This window comes from Zea mays, chromosome 5 (genome assembly GCF_902167145.1).
Source record: "Zea mays cultivar B73 chromosome 5, Zm-B73-REFERENCE-NAM-5.0, whole genome shotgun sequence".
NCBI classification, from domain to species: Eukaryota; Viridiplantae; Streptophyta; class Magnoliopsida; order Poales; family Poaceae; genus Zea; species Zea mays.
In genome coordinates, this window is record NC_050100.1 from 146,893,547 (window position 1) to 146,913,920 (window position 20,374).

The 20,374-nt window shown below is 49.1% G+C and overlaps 1 protein-coding gene across 2 annotated transcripts in view; it reads right to left on the bottom strand.

Moving 5' to 3' along the window:
* LOC100383026 (putative callose synthase 8) overlaps positions 1–20,374 on the bottom strand; it is a 77,739-nt gene that overhangs the window by 36,111 nt on the left and 21,254 nt on the right. For both annotated transcript variants that reach the window (XM_008645808.3, XM_008645809.3), the window contains 14 exons: positions 19,782–19,961; positions 19,292–19,417; positions 19,074–19,191; positions 18,608–18,936; positions 17,534–17,586; positions 17,394–17,454; positions 17,190–17,271; positions 17,025–17,074; positions 16,851–16,937; positions 16,634–16,768; positions 16,447–16,544; positions 16,292–16,376; positions 8,265–8,425; positions 8,027–8,150 (listed from right to left, as the gene is read on the bottom strand). In XM_008645808.3, coding sequence (XP_008644030.1) covers positions 8,027–8,150; positions 8,265–8,425; positions 16,292–16,376; positions 16,447–16,544; positions 16,634–16,768; positions 16,851–16,937; positions 17,025–17,074; positions 17,190–17,271; positions 17,394–17,454; positions 17,534–17,586; positions 18,608–18,936; positions 19,074–19,191; positions 19,292–19,417; positions 19,782–19,961 — 1,689 coding nt within the window. The remainder of the gene's footprint in view (positions 1–8,026; positions 8,151–8,264; positions 8,426–16,291; positions 16,377–16,446; positions 16,545–16,633; positions 16,769–16,850; positions 16,938–17,024; positions 17,075–17,189; positions 17,272–17,393; positions 17,455–17,533; positions 17,587–18,607; positions 18,937–19,073; positions 19,192–19,291; positions 19,418–19,781; positions 19,962–20,374) is intronic.

Here is a 20,374-nt window from a genome sequence, read left to right on the forward strand (position 1 = left end):
TGCCGGTGGCGGCAGTGGTGTTGGCGTCCATGGCGGCGGGGTTGCAGGGGCAGGGGCGCGGCCTGGCCAGGTGCCTGGTCGAGGAGGCGCAGGGACGACGGGCGCCGCTCCCAGGGGGAAGGCCGGCGGCGGCGGACGTGCCTGGTCGAGGAGGCGCAGGGACGACGGGCGCCGCTCCCAGGGGGAAGGCCGGCGGCGGCGGACGTGTAGGGGCAGAGGCCCTGGGCGCGCAGGGGAGGAAGACCGGCGGCCGAGGGAGTCCGGCGGCGGCGTCCGGGGTCGGCGGACGCGCAGGGGTGGAGGGGCCCTGGGCGCGACGAGCACGCAGGGTAGGGGAGACGGTGGGCGCGTCGGGGAAGAGGGACGGCGGCGGACGCGCAGGGGCAGAGAGGCGCTCCGCGCCTGGGCAGGGGACCGGCGGTCCGGCGCCGGCGGCTGGGAGGGAGAGGGAGCCCGGCGGCTGTGGAGCCGGCGGCTGGGAGGGAGAGGGTGCCAAGTCAGGCCGTGTGTGGACGAGGTAGCGAAGGCTCCCCACAAGACGCCGGTACTGAGTAGCATCCAGCTCCTCCGTCGTGCTGTCGCGACTCAGCTTCAACCTCTCCTCCATCGGAGTGAGAGCTGGGTTGCAGTCGGTGAGCCCAGCCAGCTCAACAATGCGCCTGGCATAGGCGGTCTGGCGAAGTGTGTTCCCGGAGTCTCCCTGGTGCACCTCAATCCCCAGGTAGAAGGAGAGATGCCCCAGGTCACTCATTTGGAAGGTGGCCTTCATCTCTTCCTTGAACGCTGCCACCTCTGCATCCTTGGCGCCGGTGATCACCAAGTCGTCGACGTAGACACCCACCAGCAGGGCATTTTCTCCATTGCCCCGCCGATAGATGGCCGCCTCGTGCGGGCTTGGCATGAAGCCCATCCTCTTGAGCGTGGAATCCAGCTTGGCATTCCACGCCCTTGGTGCCTGTCGCAAGCCGTAGAGAGCCTTGCGCAGGCGCAACACCTTGCCCTCCTTGCCAGGGATCGCAAAACCTGGCGGCTGGTGTACATAGACCTTCTCCTTTAAGTCGCCGTTAAGAAACGCCGACTTGACATCCATGTGATGAACATGCCAGCCCTTCAGGGCTGCCAGCGCGAGGAGTCGCACGGATTCCATCCGTGCTACAGGGGCGAAGGCATCGTCGAAGTCGATCCCCTCCTGCTGCAAGAAACCGCGTGCCACCAAGCGAGCCTTATGCTTGACGATGGCGCCGGCTTCATCCCTCTTCAGTTTGAACACCCACTTAAGGGTGATCGCGCGATGACCATGAGGGAGATCAGCGAGCTCCCAAGTGCGGTTCGTCTCAACCGCGTCCATCTCCGACTGCATCGCGGCACGCCAAGCCGCATGTTTCTCGGCCTCCGCGAAAGACCGAGGCTCACCATCGTCGCATGCAAGATGCAACTCTCCTGCCAGAATGCGAGACGCAGGGCCCGGCACCGATGGGTCGATGAGAAGGCCCTCCACCCTTCGATACCGCAACGGCTCGCCGTCGTAGCACGCGTCGACGCGCTCCTCGTCGCGGGACAGAGGGGTCACGAGCTCCACTGGGTCGTGCTCGACACGAGCTGGTGTCGGAGAGGACGTTCCCGGAGAGGGTACCGTCGGTGCTGGAGTGCGTGGTGGCGAAGAGCTTGCTGTAGCCGGAGTCGTGGCTGGAGTGCGTGGTGGTGAAGAGCTCGTTGTAGCAGGAGCTGGAGAGTTTGGCGCTGGAGTCGGTGGAGACTTGGGGGCTGGGGTAGACCTGCTCGGAGAAGAGTTGCCTACTCCCCCAGCTCCCTCAAAGTGGACGTACTCGATGGTGAAGTCGTACGTCGGAGTCGTGCCGTCGTCCACCGCCTTGTCCCACGCCCATCCTCGCCCTTCATCGAACACTACGTCGCGCGCCGTGCGCACACGCTGTGTTCTTGGGTCAAGGATGCGGTAGGCCTTCGAGCCCTCCGCGTAGCCAATGAGCACCCCCGGGGTGCTCCTATCGTCGAGCTTGCTGATGTGGCCAAGCTCCTTGGTGAATGCGAGGCAGCCGAAGACCCGTAGGTGAGAGACCGCCGGCTTGCGCCCATGCCAAGCCTCGTACGGTGTCATCCCGTTGAGAGCCTTGGTGGGCGAGCGGTTGAGGATGTAAACCGCTGTCACCACCGCCTCTCCCCAGAAGACAGCTGGCATTCCTCTCTGCTTGAGGAGAGCCCGAGCCATCCCCACAACCGTCTGGTTGCGCCGCTCGACGACGCCGTTCTGCTGCGGGCTGTACGGCGCGGAGTAGTGGCGCTGAACGCCCTCATCCGCATAGTACGACGCGAACTCAGCCGCCGTGAATTTGCCGCCGTTGTCGGTGCGCAGCACGCGCAGCTTGCGGCCGCACTCCGCCTCCGCAGCGACCTGCACACGCCTGATGGCGTTCGCAGCCTCTCCCTTGCTGCCAAGGATCATCACCCACATGTAGCGGGAGAGATCGTCGACGAGCAGCAAGAAGTAGCGTCGTCCTCCTGGTGTGGCTGGTGTCACCGGGCCACACAAGTCCCCTTGCACGAGCTCGAGCCTCTCCTTGGCTCGGAACCTCGACTGCTGGGGAAAGGGGAGTCGTCTCTGCTTTGTCAACACACAGATATCGCAGAATTGCTCCACATGGTCAAGGCACGGCAGGCCTCGTACCATCTCCTTGGCACTGAGCCGCTTCAGGGCCTCGAAGTTAAGGTGCCTGAAGCGCTCATGCCACTGCCATGCCCCGTCGTCTCGACGAGCAGCAAGGCAGCAAGGTTGTGCCACCTTCACATTGAGGATGTATAACCGATTTGGACTCCTGTGTACCTTGGCAAGAAGGCGACGAGAGGGATCCCAGATCCTCATGACTCCGTGCTCGACCTCCACGCGCGAACCGTTCTCATCCAGTTGTCCCAAGCTGATGATAGAGTTCCTCAACGCGGGGATGTAGCAGACTCCGGTGAGCAGCCTGTGCTCACCAGACGCTGCGGTGAAGACGACTGAGCCGGCGCCCTTGATCTCTATGCCGGAGGCGTCCCCAAACTTGACGGAGCCTGGACGCTAGAGTCAAGCTCGGTGAAGAACTCCCGTCGGCCGGTCATGTGATGAGTGGCGCCAGTGTCGAGGCACCATCCTTCGATCATGTCCTTGTTGGAGTCGTCGCCGAGGAAAGCGCGTGCTTTCGACTCATCAAGGTGGAGGAGTGCCGCTGCGGCCGGTGCCGCTGGAGATGGCTCGATGCTTGCATGTGCCAGGAGCAGGGCCTCCTCCTCCGCCTCCGCCTGTGCGACGTTGGCCTGGCCACGTCGTGGCTGCCGACAATCCCTGGCCCAGTGGCCAAGCTTGCCGCAGTTGTGGCAGCCGTCGTCTCGTGCCGGCTACTTGTTCCCGACGGCGCCGCCTTGGGCACCTCCACGTGCACCACCCTCAGCATGTCCTCGCGCCCCGGCCTGGGCGCCTCCACGCGCCTTGCGCGGCTTGCCGCGTTTGCGGCCTCGTGTCGAGGAGGACTCCCCCTTCTTCTTGTCACCCTGGCAGGCCTCCCACTGCTCCCGAGTGAGATGTAGCTTCCCGCCGATAGTGATAGGCCCAGAGAGAGCCTGTGGTTCGTCGCCGTCGACCACCTTGAGGCGACCAATCGCCTCTTCGATCGTCATCGTGGAGAGGTCTAGCAGAGACTCGATCGAGCGAGCAATCTGCCTATACTTCTCGGGGATGCAACGGAAGAGCTTCTCAACAGCTCTCTCCTCATCGTAGGTGTCGTCGCCGAACTGCACCATCTTCTGCAATAGAGTGTTGAGGCGGAGAGCAAAGTCATCAACATCCTCACCTGGCTTGAAGGCCAGGTACTCCCACTCCTTGCGAAGTGCCTGCAGTGTGGTCTTGCGGGCACGATCGCTGCCGATGCAGGTCGCAGCGATGGCGTCCCAGGCCTCCTTGGCAGTCCGCTTTTGGGAAAGCGAAAACTGCATCTCGGGCGGGACTGCAGCAATGAGGGCATCCAGCGCCCGCCGATCCTCGTGGTAGTCGACGTCGTCGTAACGAACTGCTTCCCACATGTGGCGAACCTGGAGCCGTACCCTCATCACCGCGGCCCACTCGACGTAGTTGGTCTTGGTGAGGGTAGGCCACCCACCGCCGGGACCGATGTCCCTGACAATGGCCTGGGCCATGTGGCGACCATGGTACCGATCCGGGGAGGGAGAATCGCGCCGCCTGTAGAGGCCGCGATCTCCGTCGACTCGGTCGCCGCCGCCGGGAGCACCGCCGGCGCGTCTACGCCCGTCTGGGCTGCCGCCGCGTGCGCCCCCGCCTGGAGCACCGTCAGCGCGTCGGCGCCTATCCGGGCTGTCGCCACGCGCGCCCCCATGGGGATGCGCGGCTGCCCACTGTGCCGCCTGCTCTCGCGCTGCTTCCCTCGCCAGCCTGAGCTCTTCGTCGGTGTTGTCGTCGACAGAAGCAGAGCTGCCCGCTCTACTGCCGCGCAGAACCTCGAGCTCTGTTGCTGCCGCACGTGCAGCATCCGCCGCCTCCGCTGCTTCTACTTCCGCTCTCGCCGCTGCCAGTTCCGCCGCCGCCAACCGTGCTGCCCTCGCCGCTGTCGCTGCAGCCGCTGCTGCTGCTCGCTCGCGTTCTTGTGCCGCGGCGACCTCGGCCTCCTGCTGGCGCCGTGCACTCGAAGTGGCCGAGCGTAGGGACATGGTGGGCTAGTGAGGGATCGCTGCGTGTGGAAGAGGCTGTCTCAGACGAAAGGCTGCTCGTCTGAGCAGGGGAGGAAGGAACAGTTGGAGCTCTTGCCGCCGACTGTGTGTGGGGAGAGGCGCGGGAAGGACATGAGCACGAGATGTTTAGGCTGCAGGATAGTTTGGCTCTGATACCAATTGTAAGTAGAGGGACTCTAACTCTCATCAAGAGGATGACACTATGAGTTGGGACAATTTTCTGTTTATTTCCTCAAACACTACACAATGTCATACCCATCTAAGGGTTGGAGACCCATATTTATAGCCCTAGAGGCTGCACTACCACACCTTCTCACACACACTACACAACATGATTGTCCTCTAGATGCTAAAGAGACTACAGAGGACAGTCAAAAGCGACTGTTGTCCTCTAGATGCTAAAGCGACTACAGAGGACAGTCAAAAAGCGACTGCTGTCCTCTAGATGCTAAAGAGACTACAGAGGACAGTCAAGCTGTCCTCTAGATGCTAAAGGACTACAGAGGACAGTCAAAAGCGACTGTTGTCCTCTAGATGCTCAAGACTTATTCCATCAAAGGGGACCCCCTTTCGCCAATGTTGTTTATTCTAGTCATGGACGTGCTGAATTTCCTTATCAAGAGGGCGGCAGATCTAGGTTTGTTACTCCCCCTATTAAGGCGGGGTGCTGGACAGAGGGTTTCCATGTACGCGGATGATGTGGTGCTCTTCGTGCAGCCGGTGGCGAGTGAGTTAACCTTGACAAAAGAGTTGCTGCGGGTTTTCGGTGAGGCTTCGGGGCTTGTCACCAACATTAGCAAATGCTCCATAACACCAATTCGGTGTTCAGATCAGGTGGTGGAGGAAGTATAGGGAGCCTTGAGCTGCAAGGTGGTGAATTTTCCGTGCAAATATCTTGGTTTGCCTCTATCTCACAAGAAGTTGACAGCGGTTGACTTGCTACCTTTGATTGATAAGATCGCTGACAAACTCCCAGGATGGAAAGCTGTTTTGATGCATCCGGCAGGAAGAAATGTCTTGGTGAAAGCAGTCCTTACAGCCATTCCTATCCACCATCTCTTGGTGCTTCAATGTCTGAAGTGGGTGCTGAAAGCCATTGATAAAATCAGAAGGGGCTTCTTGTGGAAAGGCAGACGCGACGTTAGAGGGGGGTGCTGCCTGGTTAATTGGGGCCGTGTTTCCAGACCAATCGAGCTTGGGGGCCTAGGTATTCATAACTTGGAAGCTCTTGGCTGGTCCTTGTGTATGCGCTGGCTTTGGTTTAAAAAGACTCAGCTAGATCGCCCATGGACGGAGTTCGACATTCAGGTCCATCCCATTGCAGCAGCGATGTTCGCCGCCTCGGTGGTATCGATCGTGGGAGATGGGGCTGGCACGTTGTTTTGGCAAGACAGATGGATTCAGGGTCACTCACTTTCAGTTTTGGCACCATCCCTATGCAGGCTGGTCCCTTCTAAGTTCAAGCGAGGAAGAACGGTGCAGGAGGCTTTGGTTGATGGTCGTTGGGTCAGAGATATCAGGGGTGTTCTGGATGCTCAAGTTCTCATAGAGTACCAGAGGATGTCATGGAAACGGTTAGTCTGGCGCCGGGGGTTAGTGACCAGCACCTCTGGACCCCATCATCCTCAGGACATGACTCTTCAAGATCGGCTTACCGGAGGTTCTTTATAGGCTCCGTCGCTTTTGAACCCGCCCATAGGATTTGGAAGTCCTGGGCCCCTCCAAAGTGCAAGTTTTTCCTTTGGTTAGCGAGTCTCAATAGATGTTGGACAGCGGACCGTTTGGCGAGAAGAGGGCTGGAACATCCTGACTGTTGTGTGCTCTGTAATCAAGAAGAGGAAACAATTCAACACCTGCTGGCTGGCTGCGTCTTCTCTAGGCAAGTCTGGTTCCAGGTTCTTTCCACCTGCAATCTTCAACACCTGTGCCCCTCCCCTGGGGAGGACAACTTCCAAGTCTGGTGGCAGCAGGCGGAGCAAAACGTACCAAAGCAGCGGCGAAAGGTTTTCAACTCGGTGGTCTGCTTGGTGGTTGTGGAAGCATCGGAATTGCTGTGTGTTCGATGGTGGGGCTGCTGATATCGCTAAAGTGGTGCGGGAGATTTGCGAAGATGCCACTTACTGGCGCCTTGCTGGAGCCCCTAGGGCTGTGGGCTGAGTTGTCTCCCGGTCCTATGGATATGTTTGTCTATGTAAGGTGTTGGCCGCCGTGAAAAGCCACACCATTTCTGTACCGCCCCATTTTGGGGCTCACCTTCTTATTTTAATGAAATGCAGCTCTCCTGCGTTTTCGAGAAAAAAGAAACAGTGAATCAATCCAGGCAACAAGAATTCCTCCCGAAGCTCCTCTAGACGAGCTGAATGCGAATTTGTTAAAGCGCTTGGGGGCATTTTTTTCAAAAAAAGAGGAATAATGATTTCCATTTTGATTTTTCGGATGCAGAAAATTGAACAGCTTTCTTCAATTTTGTCTCACGGCAAGACATTTGCTATCCTTATTAAGCCCTCTAATATTCCAATTCAACACATTCCAGGTTTGGGTTTCAGTTGGAAAGTGGGTTCCTCGGTGACAAAGTGATGACATGGCCAACAGCAGGGTGCACCTGTAGTATTTGGAGAGGTGGGTGATGGTTTTATCGAGTCCCTCAGCAATGCTTCTTAGGTTTGGCTGTCGTGAGCAGTTCCCATGGTTGGCTTGGCTGCTGTGCCCCCTTACTTATTATATAATGGAATTTCACCTTAACACATATCAATTGCAAAATCCGGAATCAGAGAAAGAAGGATAAACCAAGGTTGCAGTAAAAAAGGATAAATATCTGGGAAGGTAGTATTAAGTTGCATGCACCAACCAGCTCAACCCAAAAGCTTAAGCTGTTAGGAGCAAATCTGGGACAATTCACGTATATTATATTCTAACACTCCCCTCACGTCGAGCCTCTTTTGGGTCTCAAACGTGGAATAGGAGCGAACAACAATTATTTTATTTAATTGCGCTAGCCAGGATTCGAACTCATAACCTCTGGCTCTAATACCATATTAAGTTGCATGCACCAACCAATTCAACCCAAAAGCTTAAGCTGATAGGAGGTGAACAATTCACTTATATTATATTCCAATAGGTAGATTGTCAAAGAAATCTTTTGTTAAAAAGATCCCCAAAGCAGACTCTAGCATTGCTCCAAAAAAAAGTAAGATCCAAATTTCTAGAATAACGATGCATATGAAATACTATAGCAAAAAAGAAGTATAAACCAAGATAGATAAAAGAGGGATAACTCTAGTTCAGTTATTACCAGAAGTTCAGCCAGCTGGTCAAATTTTTGGAACAGTGAAGGCAAATGATTCATCCGAAAATCAATCACCAGGCTTGAATTTTGAATACTCTTATCTATTTCATCAAATATGGCAGCTACCACCCTGAATACAATCTGTAAACATCATAATAGTATTCATAGGAACATATACTACCAAAACTGCAACCTTGGGCATAAGAATTAGTGGTGGAGATAATCTAGGATCAAACTGAATTACCTCCTCTCTGTCTCCCCGATAATAAGAAATCTGAAAATATTTTTTGTCAGTTCATAGAATTCATTTATAGAACAAAACATGTAGTGATCCTTCTTAATCATCCAGAAGAGTTGAGCACTTTTTCCAGTAAAATTTGCTGCCATATCCACTGCTTCTGAAAACTACAATGTAATCAAAATTCAAAAGAGATATAAGAATGTAGATAAATATTTGTTGTTAAAGATAGAAGTACCCAATATATACCGGACTGCAAAAGTAATCAAAGACTGCAAGTGGTTCTGTCTAAATGCAGAACATCTATTGGCGTGCAAGCTTTGAAATCATATTTGTTTAAAATCAACTCAAACAACCTACATTTGGAACAGAGGGAGTATACAGCTAGCCTAACTGATAACTTCTCATAAAGTAATTATTGGAGGAAGATAGTTCCATTAACCAGATAAGGGATACATATAGTAGCACCTCTGATGGGTTGTATACAAGGTCTAGGCCCAACAAAGGAAAACATACTCTAACATCCCCTCGCAGTTAAAACTCTAGCGACAACAGATGTTGAGACTGGAATGAAATTCCTATAACACCGACGTAGGGAGGTCTTTAGTGAAGATGTCGACGAACTGAGATGTCGTCGGAACATTAATGAATCGACACATCACCAATAGTGACATGCTCGCAGACGAAGTGAAGGTCGACATCGACATGCATCGTCCGCCGGTGTTGGATGGGGTTGGTGGAGAGGTAAAGCGCGCTGACATTGTCGCAGTAGATGAGAGTGCTTCTGGAGACGGGACTGAGAAGATCCAGAAGGAGCTGCTAAAGCCAACACGTCTCAGCCACACCATTAACCATGGTACTCAGCCTCGTCACTTGAGCGAGAGATGACATGGTGTCGCTTCGATGACCAGGAGACGAGGTTGCTGCCTAGGAAGACAACGTAGCTAGAGATAGACCTAGCGTGTCTAGGCAACCTGCCCAGTCAGCGTCGGTGTAGGCGACAAATGCAAACATCGAGGAACACCAGAGAAGAAGGTTGTAGTCAAGGGTGTGAAAGGGAAATGTGTTATATGTCATTTCTAACTTGGTTTTGGTGATTAATGACCAACACAACCCCGAATACTAACTAGTTTGCTAAGTGTACACTTGCAGGTTCATAAGTGCCAATTTGTGGAGACAACCCAACTTGTAGCTCAAACAAAGGTAAAATAGGACAAAACTTGGATGAGGTGAGCTATGTCTAGTTCACAAGTTTGGATAAGTTCTAACTGCCCTTAGGAATGTTTTTGAGCATCTTAGAGCCTTTGGATTGACAGATTTCAGAAAAGGTGTATTTGGAGCCGAGTTTGAGCCTAGAACAGGAATTTGAGTTGGAGTCTTCAAAAAAATCAAGTACTATGGCTTAGACCTGATGGATAGTCTCTAAATAAGTTTGTTTAAGGCATAGGAAAGTTGTCAAAGTTAGTCAAATTATTTGGAAAAAGATATGCATAAAAGAGTTGAAGATCAGATGTTCTTTCCAAAGGCAGCTGCAGAAGGCTTAAGTGGCCTGGTGCACTAGACTACTTTACTAGCGAGGACTGCAGAGGGTATCTAAGGCCTGGCGCATCGGTGGCACACCGGACCTCTTTTCTAGAGAGGTCTGCAGATGAAGCTTGGAGTACCTTGGTACATCGGACTAGTCCGGTGTGCATTGGACCAGTCGGGTCCAACAACAAATTTCAAGGTTCAAAAGTCAATTCAACGGCTAGCTGACATGACAGGACACGTGGTGGAGTCTGGTGGTGTACCGAACTGGTCCGGTGAGTCCACGGAAGGCAGAGTCAAAAGCAATCCCGTCGATTGAGGTTACCGTTGGAGGTCCGGTGGTGCACCGGACTGGTCTGATCCCCCGAGGGAAGAGCAGCTTTTGCAGATTTCTAACAATGACTATTTGGGGGTTTGGGGGCTATAAATACTATTGTGCAACATTCCAATACACTTGTGCAACACATCCACGCCATTCCGAGAGATCGAAGCACCCAATCTGAGCTAAGATAGTGATTCTGTAGAGTGTGCTTGAGCAATCTTCTTACTTGGGTGTTGTTGTCGTGTATCTTTTGCTCTTGTTTTGGTGATACTTTGTTGTAAAATCTAACAAGAGGCTCCAGATCTTGTGGAGTGCCTTGCGCAGACTCTATCTCTATACTTAGTGGATTTGAGGGCTCAAGGTTGATCGGTGGATCACTTGAGAGAGTGGAGAGAGACTCCATCCTTTGGAACACCACAATGGGGACGTAGGTTCTTCGGAACTGAACCTCGATAAAACAAATTTGCATGTCTATTGTGTTGTTTACTTTTCATTGTAATTTGTTCTTGTTCCTCTCCCCTCTCTAGATTTTCTTGATTGGACTTTGATTCATAACACTTGAGTTGCTCTCTAAGTCAAATTATATATTTATAAGAGCAACAAGTCCAAGCGGATTTCCCTCTCATTTCTCCCATCAATCTAATCACTAATTTGGGATTTAATTTGTTTTAAGTGTTGAATTTTCAGGTGCTCTAATCCCTCTCATTTGTTTTATTCCATTTTAATCATTAAATTGCTAAATACGGAAACTAAAACTCTCTTTTAGTTTCCATATTTAGCAATTTAGGGACTAAAATAGAATAAAATGGAGAGACTAAAAATTAGTCCCGAGAAACCAAACACCCCCTAAGTAGGTAGATGGTGGTGTGGAGAGCCTCAGCCTTGAACCGAGCAGGAATCGAGGCCTAGAATAGTAGGGATTGCATGACGTTGGTGGTCATGCGAATCATGTGCTCAGCCTTGCCGTTCTAGGGAGAAGTATAGAGGGAAGACATTCGTAGCTAGACGCCATGGGAGAGGAAGAAGTGAAAGGGAAATGGGGTTTAATCCATTTCTAGATTTGTTTTGGTGCTTGATGATTATCACAACTATATGGACTAACTATTTTGTTAAGTATATGATCACAGGTTCATAAGATCAATAATTGGGATTCTAAGGCAGAAACAACTCAAACCTAGCCAGAAAAGGGGTATATTTTGGAAAAGATAAACTATTAGTAGTTCTACAACTTGGATAAGTTCTAAACACCCCTAGGAACATATTTGAGCTAACTAGAGAAGCTGGAAAGCTCGAGTTTAAGTTTGGTACTTTTGGAGCTAAGTTTGACCAGAATTGAAATATGAGTTAGAGAAATCAAAATGACTAAGTTCCATGACTTAGACTGGTTGGTTAGTCTCTTGATATATTTATCTAAGTCATATGAACACCCTCAAACACAGTCAAATCAAATTGAAAAAGAATGGCCCAAGGTGGAGTTAAGTTTGTTGGTCTGCGGCATACCGGACCATCCGGTGGTGCACAGGACCGAGTACGCAGAGAGCACTGCAAATGGACATTGGTAGGCTAGCGCACCGGGCCAATTAGGTGGTGCGCCAGACCATTTTACCAGAGAGGGTGCTTTTGGAGAGCTGAAGACAGTCAGGTGGTGCGCCAAACCACTTTACCAGAGAGGGTGTTTTTGGAGAGCTGAAGACGCTGACGCACCGGACCAGTTCGATGGCGCACCGGACCTTTCAGGACTCAACGGTCGAAGTTCTAGATCCAACGGCTAATTGAGGTGGCAAGGTCCGATGAGTCTGACAAGACTCCTCCCGATCAGAACGACTACCTGCAACGGCAGTTTGACAAGGTCCAGTGGTGCACCAGACCGACATTGTTCAAGGTCTGGTGCACACGCATAAAATGCAACTTTTGGCATTCAATGCCAACGGGTATTTTGGTTGTTGGGGCTATAAATACACCCCAACCAGCCCATTTAATACACAAGAGCTTAGCATTCAAGTCCTTACACTAGAGCAACACCTCCATTGTTCCAAAGCCTCCCAAGTGCCACATTCAAATGATTTGAGCAAGAAATAATGATAGTGTCTTGTGTGAGTAATTGAGGAGAGTGTGTTGTTGCGTTCTTGAGCTTGGAGTTTTAACTCACATTCAATTGTAAAGCTAGCGAGAGACTCTGAATTGTGTAGAGATCCTTGTGGAGACTCTGGTCTCTCGTTCGAGTAAAGAGAGGACTCAAGCTCGATCCATGGAATCACTTGAGAGTGTTGAAAGAGACCCGGTCCCTTGGGACAACTCAACGGAGACGTAGGTTTCATTTGAAAACCAAACTCCGGTGAATAAGTCGTTGTCTCATTTGTGTTGTTTTGCTTGCGATTTATTTTTCTCCTCTCTACCAGCGTTCTTACCGGAGGAACGAACTCTGAACGAAGATAGGGAAGAAGACAGAGGCAAGAGAAAAAGAGAATTCAAGGTAACAAGCTTTGGTGTTCAATTATTTCCAAAACTGTCTTCTGGTTACAAGAACTCTGCTATTCATTACAATCACCCCTGTTCACCGATGGGCCAACTAGCGGATTCATTCGGCCGCAGAGACCCTGGAACTAGGCATTCTAGCATGCCGGCCCAAGACAACGCCGCTTGCTAATTCAACTGGCTCCCTTCTCGCGCTATCTTCACCGGTAGCTGCAGCTACTCCTCCAGGAGAACTGACACTCTCCCTCTCTAAGTTCTCTTGCTTGATCGTTATCCGAATCTTATTATGTTGCTCCCAAGTTGAGCAACATTAGCAAGAAGAACGCATCTCCCTTACTCTGATTGTTTTATCTCTCGTTCTAACGCCTAATTAGGGACCAAAGTTTTTGTATTAAGTGATAAATTTCAGGTTTCACATATTCACCTTCCCTCTAGGAGACTTTCAAGAAGACACGAGAATAGGAGTTATCATACTCTCTCGTTGTCACACTAAATAGCCGTGAAGGTGCGATTGAACTGAGTGGACACTCAGGCGAAGAAGTGGGAAAGCATGGTGAACATATTAGGCTTCAAGCTCAACAAAAAAAGTCCACGAGTAATGAGAGTAATCATTAAGAACCACCAGATAATACTTATAGCTCAAAACACTCATAACAGGCGAAATCCACAAATCGCACCGAATGAGATCAAAAGTATGCATAGCGTGAGAGGAGCCGAGAAATGGGAGCCTAACATGACAACCTAGCTGATAGGCATGACATAGGGACAACTTAGGGGCCTCGGGTACAGGAGATGACTGAACTACTAGACAACTTGGACATAACATCAAGATCCGGATGGCCGAAATGACGGTGCCAAGTAATGGACGAAGCTGCAGTAGTCAAAGCATGTGGAATAGACGAACATGGCAAAGTAGAGGACGCAGGAAGGCGAAGAGTGTATAGGGGCATAGAGTTCTCACACCGCGCGAGAAGACTCCGAGTGGCGAGATCCTTCACGGACAAACCAAGGGTCAAACTCCATAGAACAAGTTGTCGATAGTGAACTAACGAAGACAAAAGGTTCTAAATAATGTCAGGGGCAACAAGAACGTTGCGAATACAAAAAGAACCAGGAAGAACCAAGTTGCTACAGAGGTGACTGCAAGACCAGAACCATTGCCAACAATAATGGAAGGAGGGTAGGAAGGATGAGGGGGGGGAGAGGATAGGATACCAACATCCGGAGTAGTGTGGTAGGAGGCATTGGAGTTGGCCACCTAGTCGATGATGGCCGCAAGAGGGGTCAAGGTTAGCGTGCTAAACAAGTTAGCAAGAGCCTATTGATTCCACGCCCTAGCCCATGGTGCCTAGGACTCAACCGAGTGGGGCAACGACAGCGGGTGCGAAAGAAGCGAGGGCTGGTGCAGCGCTGGCAGAGCCAAAGGAGATGTCCAAGAGGGCTCCCAGGTCCGCTGAAGGACAGAGTGGCAAGTAGTGACGGCTGAGGTTGCGATGGTCATAACGTCAGACAACATGGAGACGGGCTGTAGAGAGACGGCTAGGATGTGCCACCTTTTTCCAGGACCACCACTACCTCCTCCAGCGCTGCCGCCACCACCATGTTGATGCCAACAATAGTTGACCCCACCAAAGCTGGTAGAAGAACGAGGCGACGGGGTCCTAGAGATAGGAGTGGAGGGCTTGGTGCGCTGAGATGGCCCACCAGGACCGAAGCTATAGAGCCATCACGATGATAGAAGGAAGCTATAGAGAGCTCTTCAAGGATGAGGTCGTTCCGGGCCGTCTAGGAGGGGTATATAATGGACCACATGATCCAAGTCTTTAGGTTGTCGTAGCACTCATTAAGGCCGCAAAGAAGGTTGAGTACGAGGGTACAGTTGGAGATCGGCTCGTCGAGGTCTCGGAGAGCACCTAACATACCCTTTATCTGGCAACAGTACTTGGTGACGGAGAGGTCGCCTAGACGAAGATCTAGTAGCCATCGTCGAGGTGGAGAACACGAGCTTCACGGATGCCGAGGAATTGCTCCGCGATGGCAACCTAGGCCTAGCGAGCACCGCTGGGGTGGACCTAAAGAGGCTTGAGTGAGGGCACAACCCCCAACTCATTTACCTGATACAAATAGTAGAGCTCAGATTTTCACCATAAGGTCCCCTACTCAACCTAACTCGGATGCCCCCACTAACATTTTGGTGCTCATCTTTGCAAGTATGCTCGTACTCCCAATTTGTCTTGGGTCCACCCCTACTGTACCGCCACAGTCGCGAACGATGTCCTATAGCTCGAAAGTGATAGTGTCGAGGTTCCATACAGGACCACACTGTCCATACGACACTAGGAAGGCACTGTTAGGAATCCATCAGTGAGGACGTGGTTTTCAAGGGCATAGCGCTGCAAGGTGAGGAGGACAAGGTCGCGCCAGCGAGCGTAGTTGGAGGACGCTGGGTCAAGGTCAACCATGACTAGCAACCAGATGTTCTGGATACTAGCCACCTGAGCATGAAAGTTGGCGATGACAAAGGTTTCGTAAGTGACGGGGGCCTCGACATCGTCGGAGTCGAAGGGCGGGTAGTCGACAGCGACCCCCAAGCTAACGCTCAGTCTCCGCGAGCTGGCAGGCAAGAGCATCCATAGAGGTGGCCCGCTCATGCTCCCGCGTGGTGGCAACGGTGGACTTGGTCACGACAAGAGCAGCGATAAGGGTAGAATGGACAATAGACACCTCACCATGAGAAGCGCAACAGACAAAGACACACAGAAGGGGAGGCCAGTCAGGCCCACAGCGACCATGCAGGCTAAATCTATCAAGGCGGCCATGGTGGCAGCTCTAGAGGGAGGAGGCATAGGACACCTGAAGAAATCGATGCGGAAGCGCCGAAGGTAGCCAACCCAATGGAGGGGGTGGAGGCAGCGACACCCGTCCCAGTGGCCAACGGACCCGATCCAGAGTCAACCAAGCCGCCATCAAAAAGGACGGGGGCCGGAGCAGCCACCCAAGCCCGACGGTGGTCCGTCCAGCGGTCGCGGGCCGAGAAAAGGAAGAGGGGGGAAGCCTGCACCTAGGAGGAGCATCGACGGACATGTGGCCATGGTCCGCGTTGACCAGGAAGAGGTGGGGTGAGGGCCGGCGACTAGGGTTTGGACAACGAAAGCCTTCTGATACCATATCGAAGGAAGATGGTTCCATAGGGATACATACAGTAGCACCCCTAAGGCCAACTCCAGCAACGCCATGCATGCGGGCGTGTATAATACTGTTTTGCACTGTAAATGCATTGTTTGCAGAGTGGAGTTTAAATAGGGAGCGGGATAGGGAGTGGAATAGGGAGTAGAATAGGGAGTGGAATAGGGAGGCTGCTGGAGATAGTATAATAGGTTGTATGCAAGGCCTAGGCTCAACATAGGAATACATACTCTAACTGTAATGTTTTCTATGTTAAACTTAGGAACTTAAGTGCTACAAGTTCTATGGTAGCCAAGCTTTATTCTGAATAATCCCACATGATATTATATTTGAGAAATTTGCCTTTGCATGATAATGTGCTTATTGTGAGACGCACCATGTACTCTGTCAAAGGATTGTGGAAATAAAAAAATAACAAAAATAAATAGGTTATGTGAACTTCAACACTATGAACATGTAGCGAAAGAGGTGAACACATGTTTACCCAAACCGATGTCATTTACTGCAGAATAGATCAACATACCTTTTTAGCAAGTAAAAACAATGGCCAACAGATAGAACCAGAATTATGCATTGGTGTCATGGGCATTGTCATCAATTCCATCTCTCTAGAAAAATAACATTTTTTATTTACAAATCTGGAGAGACATGAGTTGCAGCAGAGTAATCAAAGTGTACCTATTACTTATTAAATCCTCAGAACGGAAGCTACTTATTATATTGTTCCAAACCAGCGCAAACTTTCTTGGGTAATATCTTTCATCTTTACCTAATTTCTGAAAAGTGGAACCATTTGGGAGAAAAAGGCACATAAGGGGAAAAGGCACCTTCGGGTAGTTCAAAAATTGACATGAACATTTTTCACCTTGAAAATTCTCTTCTCCAAGAAACTAAAAAACATTCCCTTTCTCTGTATTGGTGTTGCAGGAGGACAAAGAGACATACTGAAGGCTTCTGGTAAGGAATAAAACCGACTTCTCACCATTCCCATTGTGCGAATCTAGACGAGTATCGGAGTTAACAATTTAGTACACTATAGCCATCTGAAATGAGTACCCATGTTAAGTGATGTTCCATCTCACCTCACCAAGATGATGGATAATACCACACATACCACCGAAAATAGTACAGAATACCGAATACCATATTTGTGTGTCCATAAAATAGACCTATTGGAAGAAATAAAAACAGACAATCACATTTACAGAGGCATATGCGCAATTAAAACCAAAGTACTGCAAGAATAGAATCCTCACAAGAATTATAGGAGCCCATACAGCAAGAATAGCGCCAGCATTACTCTTGACTGGTGCAAGAGACATATGGTATCATTATTTTTGTTTGACTGTAATTTGACTGGACGAATATAATACTATTACAGAAAGGAAAAAACACAAAAATCAAGATAACATATAGAGGACCTTGTGGAAAAAATTCATGCCACTCATATCTGTTCACATTGATCTTCATAATTTCTTTCGTTGGTCCCACAAGTGGCTTAATCTGTATATATTTTGTTTAAGAAACAATGCATCAGGAAGCAGAGTAAAAAACTAACAACAACAAACAGATTTTTTCTAGTTGTAACTAGGATTGTGTTCAGCGCATTTTTGAGGGAATATTACCTCAAAGTAGTAGCTGAATAAAAATTTGCATGACAATAGAATAGTCCAAAAAGTTGTGTACCTGTGAGGTATAAATAGAATGGTTAGCTCATGTTAAATGGTTGACATAAAAGTAATACAATTGTAAAAAAATACGGAACTTCAGTATAGATACGAGTCCTTCTTGCATTCCTCGTCCAACGTATAATTGTGGCTGCACATGTAATCATCATTAGGGCTTAATAACAAGATATGAAAACCATCAGGTGAAGTACAAAGAGGTATAACCTACGTGAAAGCAATATAATCTTTTGTAATTTTAAATGTGCTGAAGTTATCTGATATAAAGGACATGTTTGGCTTGGCTCCACTCCACCCTGGAACAACTCTGCTCCAAAAATCCAGGAAGGAGCAACTCTATTCTAGAGTTTGAGGCATTCGGCAAGAAGATTGTAATCACTAATCAGCTCCAGAAATGTGTTTTTTGTGTGACAAGACATGTTTACCCTTGGTTTGGATGTTTATATGTTTACTGCGGATAACAAGTTATATATAAAGAATGTCATTTTATTTCCCATAATCCAGATGATTTATCTATAACATTTCGAATGTATGAGTGAACACAATTGAACTATTCTTTAGGACAATTAGGTTCCATGTAGGACCTAGATATCCATGACGGTTGGGGAATGCTACATCTACAACGTTGTACTAGTGTCAGGCCATATGTACTAGAACTAAAAACTATACAAATTCATGTACTAGTGTCCTTCGCCCTACCCCTGACGCATCGCCCGATGGAGGGAGGAGGCATGGCGAACGGAGGGAGGAGGCATGACGAGTGGCAGAGGAAGGAGGCACGACGAGAGGAGGAGGCGTGCTGGAGGAACCAAGCGGCCACCGACCGAGAAGGTGCGGGGAGGAGAAGAGAAAGGTTGCGGGACAGATAAAGACCAACGGTTTTTTATGTAACGAGTGGCAGCAGTGGGTAAATATTTGTAAACTCCGGTACTCCAGTTTTTTGTACTACAGCTCCAAAAACTTCATAGAGTTTTTTTTCTCCAGAGTTCAGGTGTTTAGGTAGAAATTTTTACTCCAGCTTGGAATTCTGCTCCAGAGCTATGCCAAACAGGCCCAAAATACCCCAATGACACATTTGAATAGTTTTATGCAAATATATATATATTGTTATACTAAATGACAAGCTTAAACAAATGGGAAGAGGAAGAACACACCTGACACCACCATGACAACACATTGCAAATTCTCCATGTAGATGTCTCTATGTAGTTGGTGACAGCTGGGACAAAAAATAATGCCATACCAACCACATTGCTTGCAAGGTACAATGCAACAACCACCATATATTTTGACAAGCAGAACATTCCCAAAAAGGTTTTAGAGCGTTTAGTTGAGCAAGCCTTATAGTTTTGAGAATTAGCATAAAATACAGGAAGAATAATCGCCCATGCCACCACCAGAGAGAGTTTTATAGTAAATCTCAGTATCTGGTCAACTCTCATTGTTCCCTTGGTTCTCCATGAGAAAGCAATGTCAAGGATGACTGCAAGAAAAAGCAGGTACATCAATCATTGATGAAGAAAGTGAAAAAGGAATTAGGTATTTCATTTTATTAAGCACTAGTTTTCATAACATAATAACTGATAATATATATTCACACAATACAATACTCATGACAACCTTGAATAACTCGAAGTACTGCATTCGTGATGAAAATACTTAGAATATCCTCAAAAATTATTGGATCAAGTAACTGAGTAGGGCTTTCTAATCCATGCCATGCCATTATTATCAGAACCTGAAAATAAAATAAATAAATAAATGTGTCAAAATGTCTGGCAGAATTATGAAAGTAATCCTAAATGCATCGAGCCATTCATTAAAGATAGAAAGTAAACCTGAAGCCCAAGCACAAGGAGTGTCCACATCCTATCAAAGCTTCTGAAGAGATGCCAAAAAGAACGGACCTCAACAAAATTCGTTTTTCCCAACCATCTCTGTTGAGAACTGGAACTCATAGCTTGCTATGCAGTACCACAAAAAAATGCAGAGCAACAAGTAAACAACAAAATCAAACAAATGTACCCAAACATGAGCATCCTCTGAGTACATGTACATGAAAAAACATGCATCATAGAGATTACAGCATGGTGAATTATATCAAAGCACATAGAAAAAGGTGTTCCAACTCTTTATACCTTGAGAGTTCTAATAAGTGATGTATACAGTGTGATAATATTTCAAGCAATACATTGGACTTGTGAAGCAATCACAGCATCAGACTAGCCTTTTGGGTCAATTCAAGTCAATAGAGCAAATTTGTGCAAAAATAAGTGCGTGAGTGCAAAAATAAGGTGTGCTCATTTTTTTTAAAAAAAAAAGAGTTACCTGTTGTCTTTGTTCAGCTGCTTCTGAATTAAGATAGTTTTCTGTTGATGATGATTCAGGAGGCAGTTGGGAATTTAGTTGCTCATTCTGCTGAGATGTGTGTAGTGACACTAGTGGAACACAGCTAGCACAGTTTTCAAGGCCATGTGGCACCTTTGATAATCTTGATCCGCAAAGAACCTAAACAGTATGAAACGTTAACGATAGTAAGGATAAGAAAAAGGACTCCATCACAAAGGGAAACGTTGATTGCGATATCTCAAAAATCTATGCATGATTAAGTTTGTTGGAACATAAAGTAAATCTGCAGTTCTGCTTCTCTATCTCCAATCTCTTCTCCTGTCGTCGTTCTCTGTCCTCCTGGCTCCTGGTTTTTTTATCACCGACGTGGCGTCGGCGCACCGCGCACGGCTCCTGGTAAGTTGATCACCGGCGCGGCTTCAGTGACAATCGACGTCGTCAGTTCGACACTCGGGCACTCAGCCCCAGTTCATCTTCCTCGGCGCACACGGCCCAGTTCACCGGCGCACGGCATGAGTTCGTCATCTGGAGGTCGTATTCAGTTCTATACTTCACTACTTCTGTCTTCTGTG